General features: G+C 43.0%; 1 protein-coding gene across 2 annotated transcripts; it reads left to right on the top strand.

Moving 5' to 3' along the window:
* Positions 1-2,314: 2,314 nt before the first annotated feature.
* Positions 2,315-14,038, top strand: LOC114219617 (uncharacterized). 2 transcript variants are annotated; one of them, XM_088026416.1, is made up of 5 exons: positions 2,315-2,376; positions 3,718-3,844; positions 5,630-5,743; positions 7,430-8,500; positions 13,936-14,038. In XM_088026416.1, the coding sequence occupies exons 1-4, from the start codon at positions 2,323-2,325 to the stop codon at positions 8,482-8,484; spliced, it is 1,350 nt and encodes a 449-aa protein (XP_087882542.1). In that variant the 5' UTR covers positions 2,315-2,322; the 3' UTR covers positions 8,485-8,500; positions 13,936-14,038. The 2 variants fall into 2 exon arrangements, with proteins under 2 accessions (XP_087882542.1, XP_027972948.2); XM_028117147.2 differs by lacking the exon at positions 13,936-14,038 and having other exon boundaries at positions 7,430-8,713.
* The last annotated feature ends 3,758 nt before the right edge of the window (positions 14,039-17,796 follow it).

Genomic DNA, 17,796 nt, shown 5'->3' with positions numbered 1-17,796 from the left:
CAGGTTCTCTATGTAGAGCTCTTAAGAGCAAGAGGTAAAGATATGCAGCGCCGTCATCCTTCAATATCCAGTGGGGTACGCAAGTCTATTAATGAAAAAAATAAAATCTGATTGGTAGTGGATCACAACCATAATTGGAATCCAGAAGATGGTGCCAAGTAGGATTTATCGCACTGGATCATATGGATTGTATTATATGGAATCAGCCTCCGATGAGCACTGATGGATCCCTTTACCCGTTCTTTTCTACTCTTCAGTCCTCCCTACTAGTACTGACTCCATCTTGCAACAACTTTTGTCATAAATCCCTGACAGAATATTGTTATAGTAGTCTCTGTGGGCAAGCTTGGGGAGACCATTGTTCCTTGGCTCCACTTCTGGAAGGGTTTTTCACTTTCCCTGACTAAAACTTCTGTCAGATGAATGAATTTTTCTCTTGAGAATATTGTTCTCTCTCATGTCTTCCAGGTACTGTTATGTCACAGGTTTTCTCCATATCAGGCCCAAAGATGAGTAGGATTAGAAAGAAGAGGACAGAGATTCTTCATCCTGTTCCAGATGTATAGTTATTCTGTGTAGTCTGCCTTCGTTTTTTGATATTTGACTGCTGACAGCTCTTAAGACTCACCCCTCCTTCCCCTGGTGTCCCACACCTGAACAAGCTGATAAGGAAGCCTGAATGCTCTCTCCCTGGGCATTGGCAAGAGGTTCACATCACACAACTCCCTTCCTGTGGGCATGGGAACACTCACCCTGGCCCTAACCACAATAAAAACCCAGGCCAGTCTCCTTTCCTCACTTTCTCAAGCCATTTTGGGCCTGCTTGAGAGACCTACCCTGGTCTCTCCCAGAGACCTCAGTTACGTAAGTAATAAACATTTTCATACACTTGGTCTGTGTTTATGTGGCATCATCATTCTCAATATTGGAACCAAACTTTGGGTGGGGCCTATCTGCCTCTGCAGGTGACCATTACACTCTGGATACTCTAGCTCTCTAGCTAATCCTTTATTTCCCATGGTCTTCTGTGATGCCAGCCAATGCTGCAAGGGCAGTGGTCAGTCAGTCCATCCTGGTTGGTCCTGCTGCCCTGTTTCTCCTGCAGGAGAAGCAATTGTATTCAGTCCTGAACTCACCATTGAATATCTGGGTGTCATTTTGCATATAGCCTCCTAGTTCTATGGAAACTTTAAAAATGACTAACAGAGGTGCTTGGCTGCCTCAGTTGAAGGAGTGTGCAACTCTTGATCTCAGGGTTGTGAGTTCAAGCCCCATGTTGTGTGTGGAAATAATAAACTAAAAAATAAATAAATAAACTTAAAAAAATGACTCTACCAAAAAAAAAAAAAATGACCCTAAAGAAACTGGCTGGAAATTCTAGAATTTGGTGTCTGACTCCGTTTCTTGGTTGGATGAGACCCGGTCACTTTCTTGAAACTTTGGCAATCAGGAAGGAATTAGGACAGGAGGCCAGTGCTCTTCAGATCCCGGTAAGGGCCACAGATGTCATGAGGCCTAGATGCTGTTTAATTACAGTATTCTTATAATGCCCACTGTACCCTAAAAACAACACCTGAGTTGGCTTGAATGTATTTCTGTCCTTAGAATGAAACAAAACTTGACTAATACACTAATAAACTAATTTGCTTTTACTTTTTAATTCTTGATCATATAGGCTTCACACTAGCTTTATTTTTTGTTTTTTTAAGATTTTATTTATTTATTTGACAGAGAGAGAGAGCCCAAGTAGAGGGAGCAGCAAGCAGAGGGGTGGGAGAAGCCGGCTTCTCACTGAGGAGGGAAGCCTGATATGGGGCTTGATCCCAGGACCCTGGGATCATGACCTGAGCTAAAGGCAGACGCTTAACTGACAGAGCCACCCAGGCTCCCCATTCACGTTAGCTTTTAAAAAAAATGTTAGTATAAGCATCCTCCTGGTCATCTTGAACTTAAAAGTCAAATTGGGTTATTTATTAAATTGCTTATTTATGTCAAAATACTACAGAGTACAATGCTTATTATAGATTTATGAAATGGGGTAAAAACTAACTTCATTGTAAACTGTTTGATTTTTTAATAGTTTTCTGGTGTGGGTTCTGTTCCCAGGAAGCTGCTAACTCAGGAACAGAGTTATGGCAATATCCATAATTTCCATCTCCTGGGAAACGAATTTACTTCTAGGCTTGCTTTGCTCTTCATAGAGTATTGAGAATAAGGGCTGTTTCATACCTAATTGATATGTAGAGATTTTTAGTCTGGGTCAGAGAACTACAAAATGTAATTGGTCTCTGTCATGTTTCCTCTAGCTCTGCCAACTCTGGCATGGGCCTTTTCCAAGAGAACATAGAGGAGGAGAGAATGGCAGCCAGATGGCAGGTGAGTTGGATTTTCTTCAGTCCGGAGCTTCTTTGCAAGCCTTGGAGATTCATCCCATTATGGTAAAAGTTGGGCTCTGTAGAGAAGACGAGTACGTTTGCTGGCTTCAGATTCTCTTCTTTCTCACCATACAACGCAGCTGTAGGGATCTTCCTTCTGAATGGCCCTTCATAACGCCTTGGTGACCGGCCCCATCATATCTTTTGTAATGGTTGGGGACCAGAGGATTGAGGCAGCTCTGCCATTAGCAGTGAGCTCAGGGAGTGCTTAGAGAACTCTCATGAGAATATAAAAATTCTGAATCTTCTGGTCTGGAATGTTATATTCCTTTCAAAGGGACACCATATTTTTTTTATCTTTTTTCTCCAGTTTTAGTTCTTAAAAGTATCTTCTGTTCCTCGTACACTTATCATGGATCTTCCCTTGACTTGAGAATCAGTTGTTCAGGCTGAGATCCTCTTGGATCCCTGAGTGTTAGAGCTGAAAGGGAATTTAAAGATCATCTAATCTAAAAAAAAATAAAGATCATCTAATCTAATTCCTTAATAATTTTATCGTTTAAAAAATTGAGGCTAGGGGTGCCTGGGTGGCTCAGTTGGTTAAGCGTCTGCCTTTGGCTCAGGTCATAATCCCAGGGTCCTGGGATCGAGCCCCGCAACAGGCTCCTTGCTCAGCAGAGAGCCTGCTTCTCCCTCTCCCTCTGCCTGCCTCTCTGCCTACTTGTGCTTTCTATCTCTCTGTCAAATAACTAAATAAAATCTTTAAAAAAAAATTGAGGCTAATAACAGTGTCCCTGAAGTTTGGAGGCTCTGCCATGGATATGACATGAGGCCATCAGCAAGAGTTTCATGCCTCAGGTCACAGACCTGTACCTCTTTTTTTTTTTTTTTAAGATTTTATTTATTTATTTGAGAGAGAGAGAAATTGAGCATGAGCAAGGGGGAGGGCAGAAAGAGAGGGAGAAGCAGGCTCCCCACTGAGCAGGGAGCCCAACGCAGGGCTCAATCCTGAGCCAAAGGCAGACGCTTAACCAACTGAGCCACCCATGTACCCCATTTTTTTAAGTAGTCTCTATGTCCAGTGTGGAGCCCAACACAGGGCTTGAACTCACGACCCTGAGATCAAGACCTGAGCTGAGATCAAGAGTCAGACACTTAACTGACTGAGCCACCCAGGTGCCCCTCAGACCAGCACCTCTTATGTAAAATATCCAGTGCTCTTACATCATTAAAATCATTTCTTTTTTGTTCCATATATCCTCTGGTGCTGTATTCTTTTCTCTTACTTAGTGAGACATAAAAGAAGACACATAGGTGAGTAAGAACATGTCTGTCTTTTCAGAAGTCACTCAAGTTTAAGGATGTGGCTGTGAAGTTCTCAAAGGATGAGTGGAAGCAACTGGTTCCTACTCAGAGGGATCTTTACAGGGAGGTGATGCTGGAGAACTATCAGGGTTTTGTTTCTCTGGGTAAGCATGACTTTCCTTGGTGACTCAGAATCTGCCATTGGGTGTGTGTGTAAAGAAGATGGCCCTTCTTTTCTTACTGGGGCAGAATTGTACATCTTTGGATAGATCCCCAGGAAGGGTGTAAGTGGTTTATTTTTTGTTGTTTGTGTTTAACTAATAGCTGTCAGTACTGTCAGTAAATGGCCTTTTTGATCTGGATAGAATCTGTAGGATAAGTGAAGTTTGGTCTGAGACCCTAGCTTTAAGCAAAAAATTATATTATATAAAATGGAAAATGGGTACCCCCTTTCCTAGGAATTTTCAATAAGGGGGGAATCAGATAAATGTTTATCTCTGTTTTGCCTAAAATTGTAAAACAATGGAAACAACGCAGGCACTTGGGAATAGGGATTTAGGTAAATGAATCATTGTACATCCATAATGGAGTACGTTGTACACCCACGTGGGCCTTTACCATGAATGATATTTATAGAGTTGGAAAGATATTAATGATATCCTGTTAAATGATAAAATCAGTATATGAAATGACTGGAACCTGAGTACATTTACAACATATATCTATATGCATAGAAAAAGTCTGGAAGAATCTACACCAAAATTTTACCCCTAATTATCTTTGACTAGTAGGCTTACAGGTAAGTTTTTCTTTTTTTTTTTTTTTATATTTCTTAATTGTCTACAATGAACATGAAATATTTTTTTAATTAAAAAAATTATTTTTGAGAGAGAGTGTGTGTCTGTGCATGAGCCAGAGTGGGGGGGTGCGCCTCAGAGGGAGAGGGAGAGAGAGAATCCCAAGCAGGCTCCATGCTCAGCACAGAGCCTGACATAGGGCTCGATCTCACGACCCTGAGATCATGACCTGAGCTGAAATCAAGAGTTGGACACCCAACTGACTGAGCCACCCAGGCACCCTGAACATGAAATATTTTTAAAACTACAAAGATGAGGAAACATTTTTAAATGCATTGTGATTAACACCAAAGTTAGTATAGTGGTTGCCTCATGGTGGGGAGGAAGAGGGGTTGAGGGAGGGGCTTCAATCTTAGTATTAATGTTTATTAAGTTAGATGGGTTCATAGGTGTTTGTTTTAGTCTTTATGCCTTTTGTATGCTTAAACATTTAATAATGCAATTAAAAACTAAATGTAGAAAATTTATGTGTCACTAAATAAATTTATATATATATGACATTTATAAATGTCACTACTTTAAATCATTAAAAACCAAAGACATTATAATTTTTCTTTTTAAGAATTTCTAAAAAATTGTTTATTAATGTTTTAAGTTTTAAGTGTTTCATATTAACCGCACATAAGTTGAATATTTCTTAAACTGCTCTAGTTTGAGTTGTAGTTGCACCAAATTCAGTATAATTGCACAGAAGTATAATTAAGGGATACAAATCTATTATTTAAAAAACTACAAAAGAAAATGGGATAGCTTCTTCACCTTAGCTCCTTGAGGTGCAGAACCTTCTCCATATTCCACTTCTCTAAGCTAAGAATTTCCCCTCAACTCACAAGAATACTCGTTCCATCTGGGGGAGGTTCCTAGATTAGAGAAAAATTAGTGAAGTACTTCAATAGATCTAATTCAGACTTTCTAGAAAGTACTGACTTCCCTTCAGAGAAGGAGAATTAGCATCTTATCTTAGAAATTAGCATATGCTTTTGGGATACTTCCATTTTCCTCTCTAGAGAGTAAGGGGATCTTATTAAACCCTGGGATAGTTGTGAATTTCTATCCCAAACAGCCATTTCTCATTTTGTCCTTTGTGAGCAGGACTTCTAGTTCCTAAACCTGATGTGATTTTCCAGTTGAAGAGAGGTGAAGAGCCATGGAAACTTGATTTTCAGGAAGGTGAAGAAAGTGATGTCCCAGGAAGCACTTTTCTAGGTATGTGTGAACTGGGTAGATGGGATTTCGCTGGACAGTTCACTTGTGTGAACACTCCTTGTGCTAGTCATAGGCCTATGGAGAGGGTCACTTCTATACTGGGTCTTTGTCTGGAAAATTTATGCCCAGGTAGCCACGTGGCTTTCTTGTCACCTTTTTCAGGTTTTTGCTCAAATGAGCTGCCTTCTCAGTCAGGCCTGCCCTGACGACCCTATCTGTAATTGAACTCTCTCCATCTCTTTCCTCCTTCCCTGCACTACCTTAGCTCTCTTCTCAGGTGTGTCTTCCTAACATACTATATTTTTACTTCTTTATTTTGTTTCGTGTTTGTCCATACCTACCCTGATGAAAATGTAAACTCCGTCAGAGGTTTTATGTTGTTCACTACTGGATCCCCAGTGTTTAGAACAGTACCTGGTATAGGACGCCTGGGTGGCTCAGTTGGTTAAGCGACTGCCTTCGGCTCAGGTCATGATCCTGGAGTCCCAGGATCGAGTCCCACATCGGGCTCCCCGCTCAGTGGGGAGTCTGCTTCTCCCTCTGACCCTCTTCCCTCTCGTGCTCTCTGTCTCTTATTCTCTCTCTCTCAAATAAATAAATAAAATCTTAAAAAAAAAAAAAGGAACAGTACCTGGTATATAGCACACACTCAGGTATTTGTCAGATGAACAAACAGGTATCAAAGTCCCACCTGTTGGGGGTTTTGGGGGAGGAGGCTGAGGGAGGGTTGAGACCTATTTGTATTTAACTCTGATAATACTTTTTTATCTTTCCTACTTACCTTTTACCACATCTCTTCCTCTTCCTTTAAAAACCATTGTCATTGACAGTTCACTTTCTCAGGTCCTAGCTGGTCTTCCCACTTATTCTCTGCTGTTTAAACTCACTGACATGTAATAAACTGCCCAGTCATTTCCATGCTTCTTTGTGTATCCCCTGTTTTTCTGCATGTACCCCTCCCTGAAATGTTCTTCTTTTGGTTGTTCACATGGTTAACATATCTTCCAGATGACCATTCTTAAGTTTTCCTTCTAAAGAAAACCCCACTCCAACTTCCATTCATTATTTCCTTCACTGGACTTACCATATCTGTTACATTTTATTTGTTTACTCTTTGTCTTCTGTCATGTAGAATATAAGCATCATGAGGACAGGGACCATGTCTCTCTTATTCAATAGAGTCCCAGTGACTTCTACTGTACCTAGCACTTTGTAGGCACCTAATGAATATCTAATGAATGAACAACAGAAGCTTGTTTGGTGGGCTAATTGCGCACCTTCTACTTCTCTTCTCTGTTCTTCTCTTCTCCTCTGCCATTTTTCAGCCTCTTTGTGATGTTTTTCTTTTGAGGAGTTATCAATAAACCAGGCAGTATTTTGTATTCATTTTTTTCTTTTTTTTTTAAGACTTTATTTATTTATTTGAGAGAGAAAGAGCGTGAGTGAGAGAGAGCACAAGCCAGGGGGAGAGGCAGAGGGAGAGGGAGAAGCAGACTCCCCACTGAGCAGGGAGCCTGACGTGGGGCTCAATCCCAGGACCCTGGGATCATGACCTGAGCCAAAGGCAGACACTTAAATGACTGAGCCACCCAGGCGCCCCTGTTCATTCTTTTCTTAACATAGATAATGTTCTTTTTTTCACTAATATTAAGACCCAGTTATATCTGTAATTTCTATTTGTTTTAGACCAGAATGCTAGACTTGAGAGCCAGGATTCAACTCAAAGGCAGGATGTTTCTAAAAAAGCAAAGTCACAAAAGACATTAATGGAAACACTCAGAAAAGATGGCCCTCTGGGTCCTGTACTTGGCCCAGAAAACCTTGAGGGCACCAAGAAAGAACATCTTTCAGGGGAGACTTTGAAGAAATCCTCCCCCAAGGAAGACTCGCAAAGATCCACTCCTGCCAAGAAAACCAACAGTAAGGGGAGAAACCTTGAATGCAGCATATGTGGGAAGACCTTATATAACCACTTATCCCTCACTCGTCATCAAAGGACCCACACTGGAGAGAAACCCTATAACTGTCAAGAGTGCGGGAAAGCCTTCAGCTATAGAAGTAGCCTTAAGAAACACCTGATATCTCACACTGGGAAGAGCCCTTTTGAATGCAATGAATGTGGGAAAACTTTCTATGACCGATTAACCCTTACCGAACATCAGCGAACTCATACAGGAGAGAAGCCCTTTAAATGTCACGAATGTGGCAAGGCTTTCTTTGTCCGCTCATCTTTTACCCGCCATCAGAGAATTCATACTGGAGAAAGTCTTTATGAGTGTACAGAATGTGGGAAATCCTTTAGCCAGAAAAGCATCCTCGCTCGCCACAAGCTCACTCACACTGGAGAGCGGCCTTATGAATGCAGGGGGTGTGGCAAAGCCCTGTTTGACCACTCCTCCCTCATTCGCCACCGCAGAGCACACACCGGAGAGACCTGTTTTGAATGTAATGAGTGTGGGAAAGTTTTCTTTGACCGCTCATCCCTTAATCAGCATCAGAAAATTCATAGTGGAGACAAGCCCTATAAATGCACTGAATGTGGGAAAGCCTTCCTCCAGAAGAGACCGCTTACTCAGCATCAGAGAGTGCACACTGGAGAGAAGCCCTACGAATGCAGCGTGTGTGGGAAGGTGTTCAGTTGCAAGTCCTCTATCATCCAACATCAGCGACGTTATGCCAGGCGGGCTTCAGACTATCACAGAGGTGCTTCAGCCCAGCAAGGGACCCCCACAGGAACTTAAGCCACTTTTGTGCAAGGTAATGAAGGTTTGTGTTCGAGCACCTTCTAACTGCTGCTTATTCTCATGCCTCCATTTGATACTAGAGTCTCAGTAAATAGTCTTAATGGACCATGCCGTAGACTTCCCCTTGGATGCCTCATACTTAATATGATACTCTGAGGATCCCCAGATTGGTCAGAAGCTCTCCAATCAATATGTTTTGTAAGTGTTTGAAGGGGACCCTAAGATAAGCATCATATGTTATTTATTTATTTAGTTATAATTGTTTTTTTTATTTCTGGACCACTCTGTAAGAATGGGAACTATTTCATATCTGTGCATTGCTGTGTCCCCAGTGTGGTGCCTGCCACTTATTACATATTTTCTCAATGAATGAATACCTGTCTAGTCATGAGAACTTGAGTCCCCAGTCAAAAGTACTTTCTAGAACTAGAAACTTCAATAAGAAAATTAACATGAAGGTAATATGTATGTAGGACTGTAAATACCTTCACTATAACTGCCCTATTAGCTCTTAATCCACTCTGCTTGGAGGTTTCTGGAGCCCTGGTTTGGGTATGCCCTTGTTCTTCCCTCAGGATCCTTAGTTTCCCTGAACTTTGGCTCTAACCTGACCTTTGGGCTCTAGTAGACTAACCTATCACCCTTGTTTCTAGGTTAATGGTTGTGTTTTTGTTTTATGTTTGTTTAATCTCATTGATAACTAAAATTCCTTAGCCCTGGTTTTGCCATTCCATCCATACCCTGGACACAACACCTTCCCTTTCTCATAATGTATTCGCGTATAATTGCTGAAGGGAAAAATATTCACACCAAACGTTCAAAGTCCAGTTGCAAGCCAGCTGTAGCCATGGCAGATGGGTGGGGTTCCAGGCTGAAGAAGTCAGCTACAATGAACCAGGAGATGGTGCTATGTCTAGTCTCAATATCACAAAGCCAAAGTTAACTCCAGGCATAGCTCATCCATGAGTAGTCATCCTTCAGTACTAAAGCAGCAGACATGAGAATGTAACTGAGACCCAGGCCACCACATCCTATTAGACATGATGTCCTTCTTGCCAGAACATCAGTATCTGTGAAACCAAAATGCAGACTGTCCTATCCACACCTACATAGTGGAGACGTAGATTGGCTTCCTCACACCTTCACCTTGAGAATTCCTCCTTAGTAATAAAGCAGTAATTCCAGGGAGCAGCTGAGAGAACACAAGCACTTAGATGAGGAGGAGGACAGGTTCCTCACATCTAGATGTTTGTTTTTTTTTAAAAAAGCACAGTTGTTTCAGTTTCTTATACCATATTGGTATTATAATGGATGAAGGGTAGAGAATTAGCATGGCACTCTCTTCTTTCACCTTGTTAATGGACAGGAATCTGGAACCTTGGGCAGGACAAATGGAGTTATAGTGAAGCCCAGTAGCAGAGACCACAAAAAATCAGTCCCCATGATGATCAAAGATCTGTCCCCTTGTATGATGCCCAACCTATAAAATATGCCATAGGTATCAGGTAAAAATGTGGATTCCTTTCCATCACACATATGAACATATGATTCCCACATTCTGTACACTCGTAACATATGTGAACATATGTCTAAAACCTGTGCAAATTATGCAGAAGAAGCAATTGACCAAATATCCCAGGATCAGTAGTTCAACTTACTGAGCCATCTTACAGAACCTCATGATTAAGTAACTTGCAAAAGCCAAAGTGTTGATAATAAGCATTGATTAATGCTTACTGTGGCAGAAGCTGTTAGTTGCCTAACTTGTAGTCATACTTCTTTTCTTTCTTAACAATAGGAAATCCAAGTCTCTTCTGAGCAACAGAGTGCTCAACTATATTGCTCAGCCTCTCCTGTAGTGAGGTATATCTAGTCAGGCCAATGAAATACGGATATATCAAATGTCAAGCCAAGTATATTGATATATCACATACCAGACAAATGATATGTTGATATCATTGGAATTTGTTGGATAAGACTTCTGGAAAGGCACCTTAAAAGGGAGGGATATCTAAGAAACCTCCTTTTGCCTTTGCCTTTCCCTTCTTCTCTACCTGGAATGTGGATTTAGTGGCTGGAATTCCAGCAGCCATCTTGTGACTTTGAGGATCTAAGTCATGCCTGAAGGATGGGAAAGGAGAAAAACAGAAGACATCTGATTCTTTGATGATCTTATGGAGATTCCATACCAGCTCTGGACTACCTACTTCTGATCTTGCATGAGAGAGAATAAACCCTTATGTATTTAACCACTATATTCACAGCCAAAGGAAATTTCTTAAGTTGATGGGCAAAGAGAAACAGAAGGAATTTATCTGATCAGATTCCTCCTGTTTCCCTCATACTTTCAGGTTGCTTCATCCAGCCACCCCTAGGGAGGCCAGATCCCACAGCCCACTGTGTGGCACTTCAGCAAGCCTGGAAGTGGTGCAAGGAACCAGAAACTTGAGCTGTGCAGTTGTTTAGCCTGTGGCAAGCAAGGGGGAGAGACTGACACTCCCAAGCAGATAACTGCCCAGCTGAAGCTGGTGCAATCAAATGTCTGAGTGGGTTCATTGGCTCAGGCAGCTGAGGTAGAGCAAAGTGCTGAGGGTATGTGCACAGGCCCAAAAGTAACATGTAACTTGACTAGGCACATACTCATGCCTGATTTATTGCCTTTGCTATTTTTTTCCCGCCAAGTTTGATTACCTGTCTCAAGTCTGCCTTCTTCTCTCCCTACCTGAGACCTGTAGCACCTCTCTCTTCTGTTGAATCTCATGTCCCTGAGACCTCCACCTGTTTGCCACACAAATCCACCTTTACATTTTCAGTTTTGCCCTCTTCCGTGGTGACTAAAGGATTCCTTGTTTGTCACTCTGCATATCAATTTTCATCTCAAAGTAAATGGCCTTTCAAGGCACTGTAGCTTCAAAGGAATGCAAAGATGCTTTCCTAGTGAGATGTTGTGGCAAACACAAAGACAGACTAGAAGGAAACAGAAGCACTCACTGAATTTAGGAAAACCCTTAAGAGACTATATCTTAAAGTGTTCCAAGTCCACTCTACTGTGGAACACCAATTTATGTGCTTGGGCCAGCTGGTAGTGTCCAGGGCTACGTGATTAAAGTAGGGCCTCTGTAAATAAAAGTAGGGTTACGAAGGAAGTCCAGGTTTTCCAAAAGCACGCAAATGAAAGCCAAGAAAAACAATGAGGGCAATGTTAGTTTCAGGCATTTACACCTTCTCTACAAGCACAGAAAAGAGTATACTCAGTTATTGATCATCTAAGTAGCAGTAAATACTCCGGGATACTCCTCCCATGGAGCTTAATCTGTGGTGTATGTGTGTTGGGAGATACCCAATAAACAAAATTAATTACGTTAGAAAGAGATAAGTACTATGGAAAAAAATGAAGTGGTCAGCGAAGTCTTCACAAGGAGAACAAAGGCTTGGAGGAGGTGAGAGAGCAAGCCATGTGGATACTTGGGGGATATCCACCCATCACGTCTATCCAGGCAGAGGAAGAAGCGCTCCGTAATGGAAGCATGCCTCACTCAATTGAATGATAGGTCAGTGTGGCTGCAGCAGAACAAATGAGGGGAAAGTGGTAGAAGATGAGATCAGAGTTAGTGTGTGTGGATTTTGCAGGGCTTTGTGGGCCACTGTAAGGACTTTGACTTTGTTTTGAGATTGGAGAGCAATTGTGTTAAGAATAGTATGTATAGGGCAAGAGTAGGAGTGAGACCAGTCAGCAGGCATTTGCAGTGATCCAGGCAACAGTTGATGGGTGCTTCGACCGGGGTGGCAGCGGTGGAGATGGCGAGACGTGGTCAGATTCTACGTGTATTTTGAAAGTACAGCCAACAGGATTTGCAGAGGAACTGGATGTGGGTTGTGAGATAAAGAGAATGATGACCCCAAGGTGTTTGGACTGAGCAACTAGAAGGATGAGTTGCCATTTACTGAAGTAGGGAAAACTGTAGGAGGAAGAGTTTATGGCATTGGGGGAGGAAGGGCATCAAAAGTTCAGTTTTGAACATCCTATTTTAGAGATATTTATTAAACATCCAAGTAAAGAGATTGAGGAGACAACTCAAGGTCAGAGGAGAAGCCCATGTTAGAGATACGAATTGGGAATTGATCACATTTGGATGGTATTTAGAACATCTAGACTGAACAAGATTACTAAGAAGTAAGTGTTCACAGAAAAAGAAGAGCAGCCCAAGGATTGGTCTCTGGGACAGTCCAACATTTAGTTGGTCCCCAAATGAGCAGCTTCAGCAGCCCTTGGGAACTTGTTAGAAAAGCAAAATCTCAGGCCACACCCCAGAATCCTAAATAAGGTTAGAGTTCAGCACTTTGTTTTAACAAGTCTTCCAGGTGATTCTGATCATGGTATAGTTTGAGAATCACTGGTTTCAAGGCTGGGGAGAAGGAAGAGGAGTCTATTTAGAAACTGAGAAGGAGTCACCAGTCAAGGAGGAAAACCAGAGTTTTTCCAGGAGGAAGGAGTAGTCAGTTTTATCAACCGCTGGTGAAAGATGAAGTGAGAGGAAGACTGAGAATTGACCATTGATTTGGTAACAAAAGAAGGGGGATTTCTGTAATGGGGTTGGTTAACAAAAGGAAGGTATACCCTGGTGTTCCAGACAAGTGGTGCCTTTCATATACAACGGTTTTTCAAAAAAACTGTCCATTCCATAGCTCTTGCTATGGAGGGGGTTGGTTGGGGGGAGGCTCCTTTCAGCTGTTCTTTGAGCTGGTAGGGCTGTATTGTCTACCACATGCCCTCTCTCCTCTCAGCCCTAGCTGATTGGACCAAAAGCAGCCAACCTTACAAATCAGTTAGAAGATAAGTGTAACTATCTGTACAACAAACCTAGTGTAATAGTGGCCTATATAAAATAGAAGTTTACATCTCTCTCACATTAAAGCTCAAGTTCTGTTCCACCAAATTGTCAGGGGCTCAGTTCCTTCTATGGTGTTGGTTTGCCATTTCTCTCGTGTTAACCTTGTCCACGTGGTCCACAATGACTTGTGTTCCAGCCAGCATGGAGGAGCTTTCCTCTTCCCTTTAAGAATCACTTTGCTCTCATTTCCCTGGCAAGAGATAGGGATGATAATAAATATAATCTTGGGGCGCCTGGGTGGCTCAGTTGGTTAAGCGACTGCCTTCGGCTCAGGTCATGATCCTGGAGTCCCAGGATAGAGTCCCGCATCAGGGAGTCTGCTTCTCCCTCTACCTTCCCCCCTCTCATGTACTCTCTCTCTCTCATTCTCTCTCTCAAATAAATAAATAAAATCTTAAAAAAAAAAAAAAAGAAATATAATCTTTACTCTAGGAAGCTTTAGGCCTACCTAAAAGTTGGGAACACTATTAGAGAAAAGACAAATGGACATTGTGGCTTCTACCCAAAGAGGGACAGTTAGGCTAATTTGATTTTCTTTCTTGGGAATTTGAACTAGAGAGAAAACTGGCTACTTTACTGTGGAAGATACGTGAGACCATGCACCATCCTGAAGATACACCCAATCCCATCTGACAGCTCCTCGAACTTCTCTGGAGTCTTGAGAGACTTCCATGTTCCAGTCACCTTGAGATTGGCGGTACCAGTTATTAACTAGTAACTTCTTGGGGCTCTGTGTCTGGGTTGAGGTGATTTCCAGGACAGAGATTCTACTTTTCCTTATTCTGCAGCCTGGAATACACACCCCTGATTACTTTATATAATCTCTGTCCCCGTCACAATGGGCTAACACCATGGAGGCGCAGGAAGGAAGCGGTGGGGATGCGGGCGCCTCCCTCGGAGGGAGTACCGCAGGTAAAGAGGGAATCCTGGGTAGGTGGTGGGGGATGTCGCCAGGCCCTCGGCCCATCACAGTTGCCATGCGAGGCGGGGTTTAGCGTGGCCGAACACATCTTCTGGGCCCGGGCCCAGAGTCGGCATCGAGGAAGGCGCGGCCTTTCGAGCAGCCAGCAAGGGGTTTCCTAAGGGGCTCGACGCCCTTGGAAACTCAGTAACTGCATCACGCCGCAGGCTTCTCAGCCCTGAATAGGGGGGACAGCCTGGCTAGCGTCCCGCGGAGTCCTCTGGGAAGCGGCGTCCCGTGACGTGAGCCGCGCCCCGCGGAGGATTCTGGGAGTTGTAGTTCAGCCTCGAGTTCGGGCCGGCGCAAGTTGGCCCCGCGGACTCCTAGATACCTTTGCCGCCTGGCTGGGGCTTCCTCCGCGTCGTGAGGGAGGTCGAGCCTGTTGTCGAGGAGGGCTGAGCGCGGGGCCTTCCAAGTCTGAGTGGCCGGAAGGAGGGCGGCGGGAGGGCCACCCGCGTGGCGCCAGGCTGCCCTGAGAGGGTCTCGGGGCCTCCGAGTGCACCAGAGCGGTGGACCCCCGGGGTCCCTCGCCCGTTCGCTGCTCCCTTCTCCCAAGGCAATCGTCACCTGCGCGGGCCGGGGGAGGGAGTCGCCATGGAGCCTGGGGGCAGAGGTGAGAATTTCGGAGGGATGCGGCTGCAGAGCCTGCTGGAGAGAAAAAAAAAAGGGGAAAGGCTGCCCTCTGGCTGGGGCAGGCTCTGGAAGGAGAAGCATCACGTCTTTGTGAGACGACAGCCCTTTCCAACTGGTTGGTCTCACGTTGGGGTTTTGAGGGAGAGCCCGCTACCTCATTGCCCTGCTGTTCTTAAGAATGATGTATGCCTCCCTTGCACCCAAAATCACCAGATCCGACAGTGTGGCTTTTGACAATGACTTTGTTTTGTCTTCACGGGAACCCCATAAGGTGGTAGGAAGGAGATTGTTATACCCATTTGGCAGATGGGGAAAGTGAGTATTCCAGTTGTCACAAGATTTGTTTAGAATCCTGGATTTTTTCCCCATAAGACCCATTGCTTTTCTAAGAATGCCAGTATTGTATCTGAAAAGCCAGTGTTCAAGAAGAATTTAACTAGTCTTCCTTCATCCTGTGAGCCTGGAATAGAACAGGAATGAATCATTAAGCGAGGATCGGATGGACACAAAGAAACTTTGAGTATTACTTTGATTCTCACTCAGCGATGAGAGTTAGAAATATGTATTTAATTTATGTGTCCAGATTTTCATAGCAGAGTCCTGCTAGAGTTTAAGGGCAGAGAAAGATGGGAGGATTTGGAGGCAACGATGGTCATGTTTGTATTAATTCAGGGATGTTGTGGGATTGTCCCTTGATTTCCTGTGTTGACTTTTCTCAGGTGACAAGTAGCTGTGTGTGGCAGTATCCTCAAGTTTACTGCAAAGCAAGAGTAATCATCATGGCTCCTGTCTCCACTTGTAGGGTCACTTTCTGAGGACTCAGGCCTTCCCTGTGCTGGAGACCCAAAAGAAAATGGCATGACCCCTGTGCTGCTGACCCCTGCATCCCAGGTGGGTTTAATTTCCTTTTTTCTCTTGTTTTCAGAACAGAAATACGATTTCCTCGATTGTTATGGAGTTGCTCAGCTATGATTCCTAGACTACTGGGTTCATCCTGATAAAATGATGAGTGATGAACCTGACAGTAAATGCTCCTCACTTGTGCAGAACTTTCCCTCCAGCATTACTTCTCCATCTACTTAGTGCTCAATTCACTCTTAGATCTTTGGTGCTGTCACTGGCCTCATGGTCAGGTGCAGAGTAATAGAAGCCGGTTTCCCTGACTCGCAAAATTTACTGAGGAAATAAGACAGAGATAAGGAAAATAGTTAATCAGCAAGAAGATATATATATAAAGATGCAGAAATGACTGGTACAGATAAGTCATAAAAGGCCTTGGAAGAGGTTTTACATCCTCTAGAGTATTTGGGGAAAAAATACTGGGATAAAAGCTGTACTTTGGAAAATAAGAGAGGGTAGGTAGCTGGAGAATAGAACACAGGATTATTCCAAGAGAGAGAAACAGCTTTGGCAGAAAGTCTGTTAGCGAGTTGGAGGTCTTCACGGGGTATGTGTGTCACTGTAGGGTGAGCTAGAGTGTGGTAAGGGAAGCTTAGGTATGTTGTAGCCACACTGCAGGAAAACCTACACGGGGTCTTATTCCAAAGGTAAATAAAACCCCATAAAAGTTTGTAGAGGCCCAGCAAGACGAAACATGCCTCTCTCTGATTGAAGGGAAATTAGTCAAAATGTTTCTGTAAGATCTGGCCTCAGACCCTGGGAGAATGGCACCTCTGTGGTAAAGGCAGTGGGACTATTTGACAACTTCAGACCTGCCTCACAGCGCTTAGGTCTGAAACGCTGGGGGTTCTGATCTGAATTTGTAGATCTCTTTCAGAGGAAAGGGGAGAGAGAGTCAGTAGCCTCTGCTGGACAGTTTCCAGTTGGTCTTGCTGTGTCTTCCAGCCCCAGCACATGCACACTGAGCAGCAGCTCTTTAAACAAGTTCAATTTCTGAGGTTTTCTCAGGAAACTAAAGTCTGAAATGAACTGCCAGTTAGTCTGTTACTGTTTGTAAAGAGAGGAGACCATATAAATTATATTGCTGTGTTGATCACTCCTGAGGCATATGGTCTTAAGGGACCATGAACTTAAATAAAAAGGGTAGTGATTTTATACTTCAAGTATTAAACAGTTAACATATGTGGAATTTAAGAAACAAAACAGAGGAGCATAGGGGAAGGGAGGGAAAAATAAAACAAGACAAAATCAGAGAGGCAGACAAACTGTAAGAGACACTTAACTATAGGAAACAAACGGAAGGTTGCTGGAGGGGAGGGGGTGGGGGGATGGGATAACTGGGTGATGGACATTAAGGAGGGCAGGTGATGTAATGAGCACTGGGTATTACATAAGACTGATGAATCACTGACCTCTACCTCTGAAACTAATAATACACTGTATGTTAATTAATTGAATTTAAGTTAAAAGAAAACAAGATAAAAGATTCAACATAAAAAAATAAAAATAAAAAAATTATTTTGAGCAGGGGATTTTCCAAGTAGGTAGTTATCTTAACTTTATTTTATTATATGAATTGTTTTTACCATTTATTTTTAGAAGGCTGTATCATAAACACTAGAATGCTGACTGCAAACAAAATTACCCATTATATTCATATGTATGTTCAGGGAGCTATGGCAAAAGTGGTAGTTCAAAGAGAGACAAAACTGTTTCATTTGCTAGCATCCCAGGGACAGGTCTGTTTTAGTGTATCACAATTAAAGTTGTACAGGAAGTTTTTTATATAAAATTAGAAAAATTAGTAGACGTCTGTCTTATCAGCAGGAAATAGATTCAGCTGCAGATTCAGATGAGCATTACCCACTCTGCTCCCTTGCCCTATATTTTAGGAGAGAATCTGAACTTTGTGCCTGTCACAAA

The sequence above is a fragment of the Eumetopias jubatus genome, unplaced genomic scaffold, assembly GCF_037043125.1.
Source record: "Eumetopias jubatus isolate StellerSeaLion01/CBP00866 unplaced genomic scaffold, mEumJub1_p1.0 scaffold_9, whole genome shotgun sequence".
NCBI classification, from domain to species: Eukaryota; Metazoa; Chordata; class Mammalia; order Carnivora; family Otariidae; genus Eumetopias; species Eumetopias jubatus.
The sequence above is the reverse complement of the archived record's forward strand: the minus strand, read 5'-3'. Positions and strand labels throughout refer to the sequence as shown.

What these genes read in the sequence shown, in the direction of transcription:
- LOC114219617 (XM_088026416.1), top strand. Translation starts at nt 2,323, where the DNA reads ATGGGCCTTTTCCAAGAGAACATAGAGGAGGAGAGAATGGCAGCCAGA. An exon ending in GAATGGCAGCCAGATGGCAG is followed by an intron (nt 2,377 to 3,717) that starts GTGAGTTGGATT and finishes CTGTCTTTTCAG; the next exon opens with AAGTCACTCAAGTTTAAGGA. An exon ending in CCCAGGAAGCACTTTTCTAG is followed by an intron (nt 5,744 to 7,429) that starts GTATGTGTGAAC and finishes TATTTGTTTTAG; the next exon opens with ACCAGAATGCTAGACTTGAG.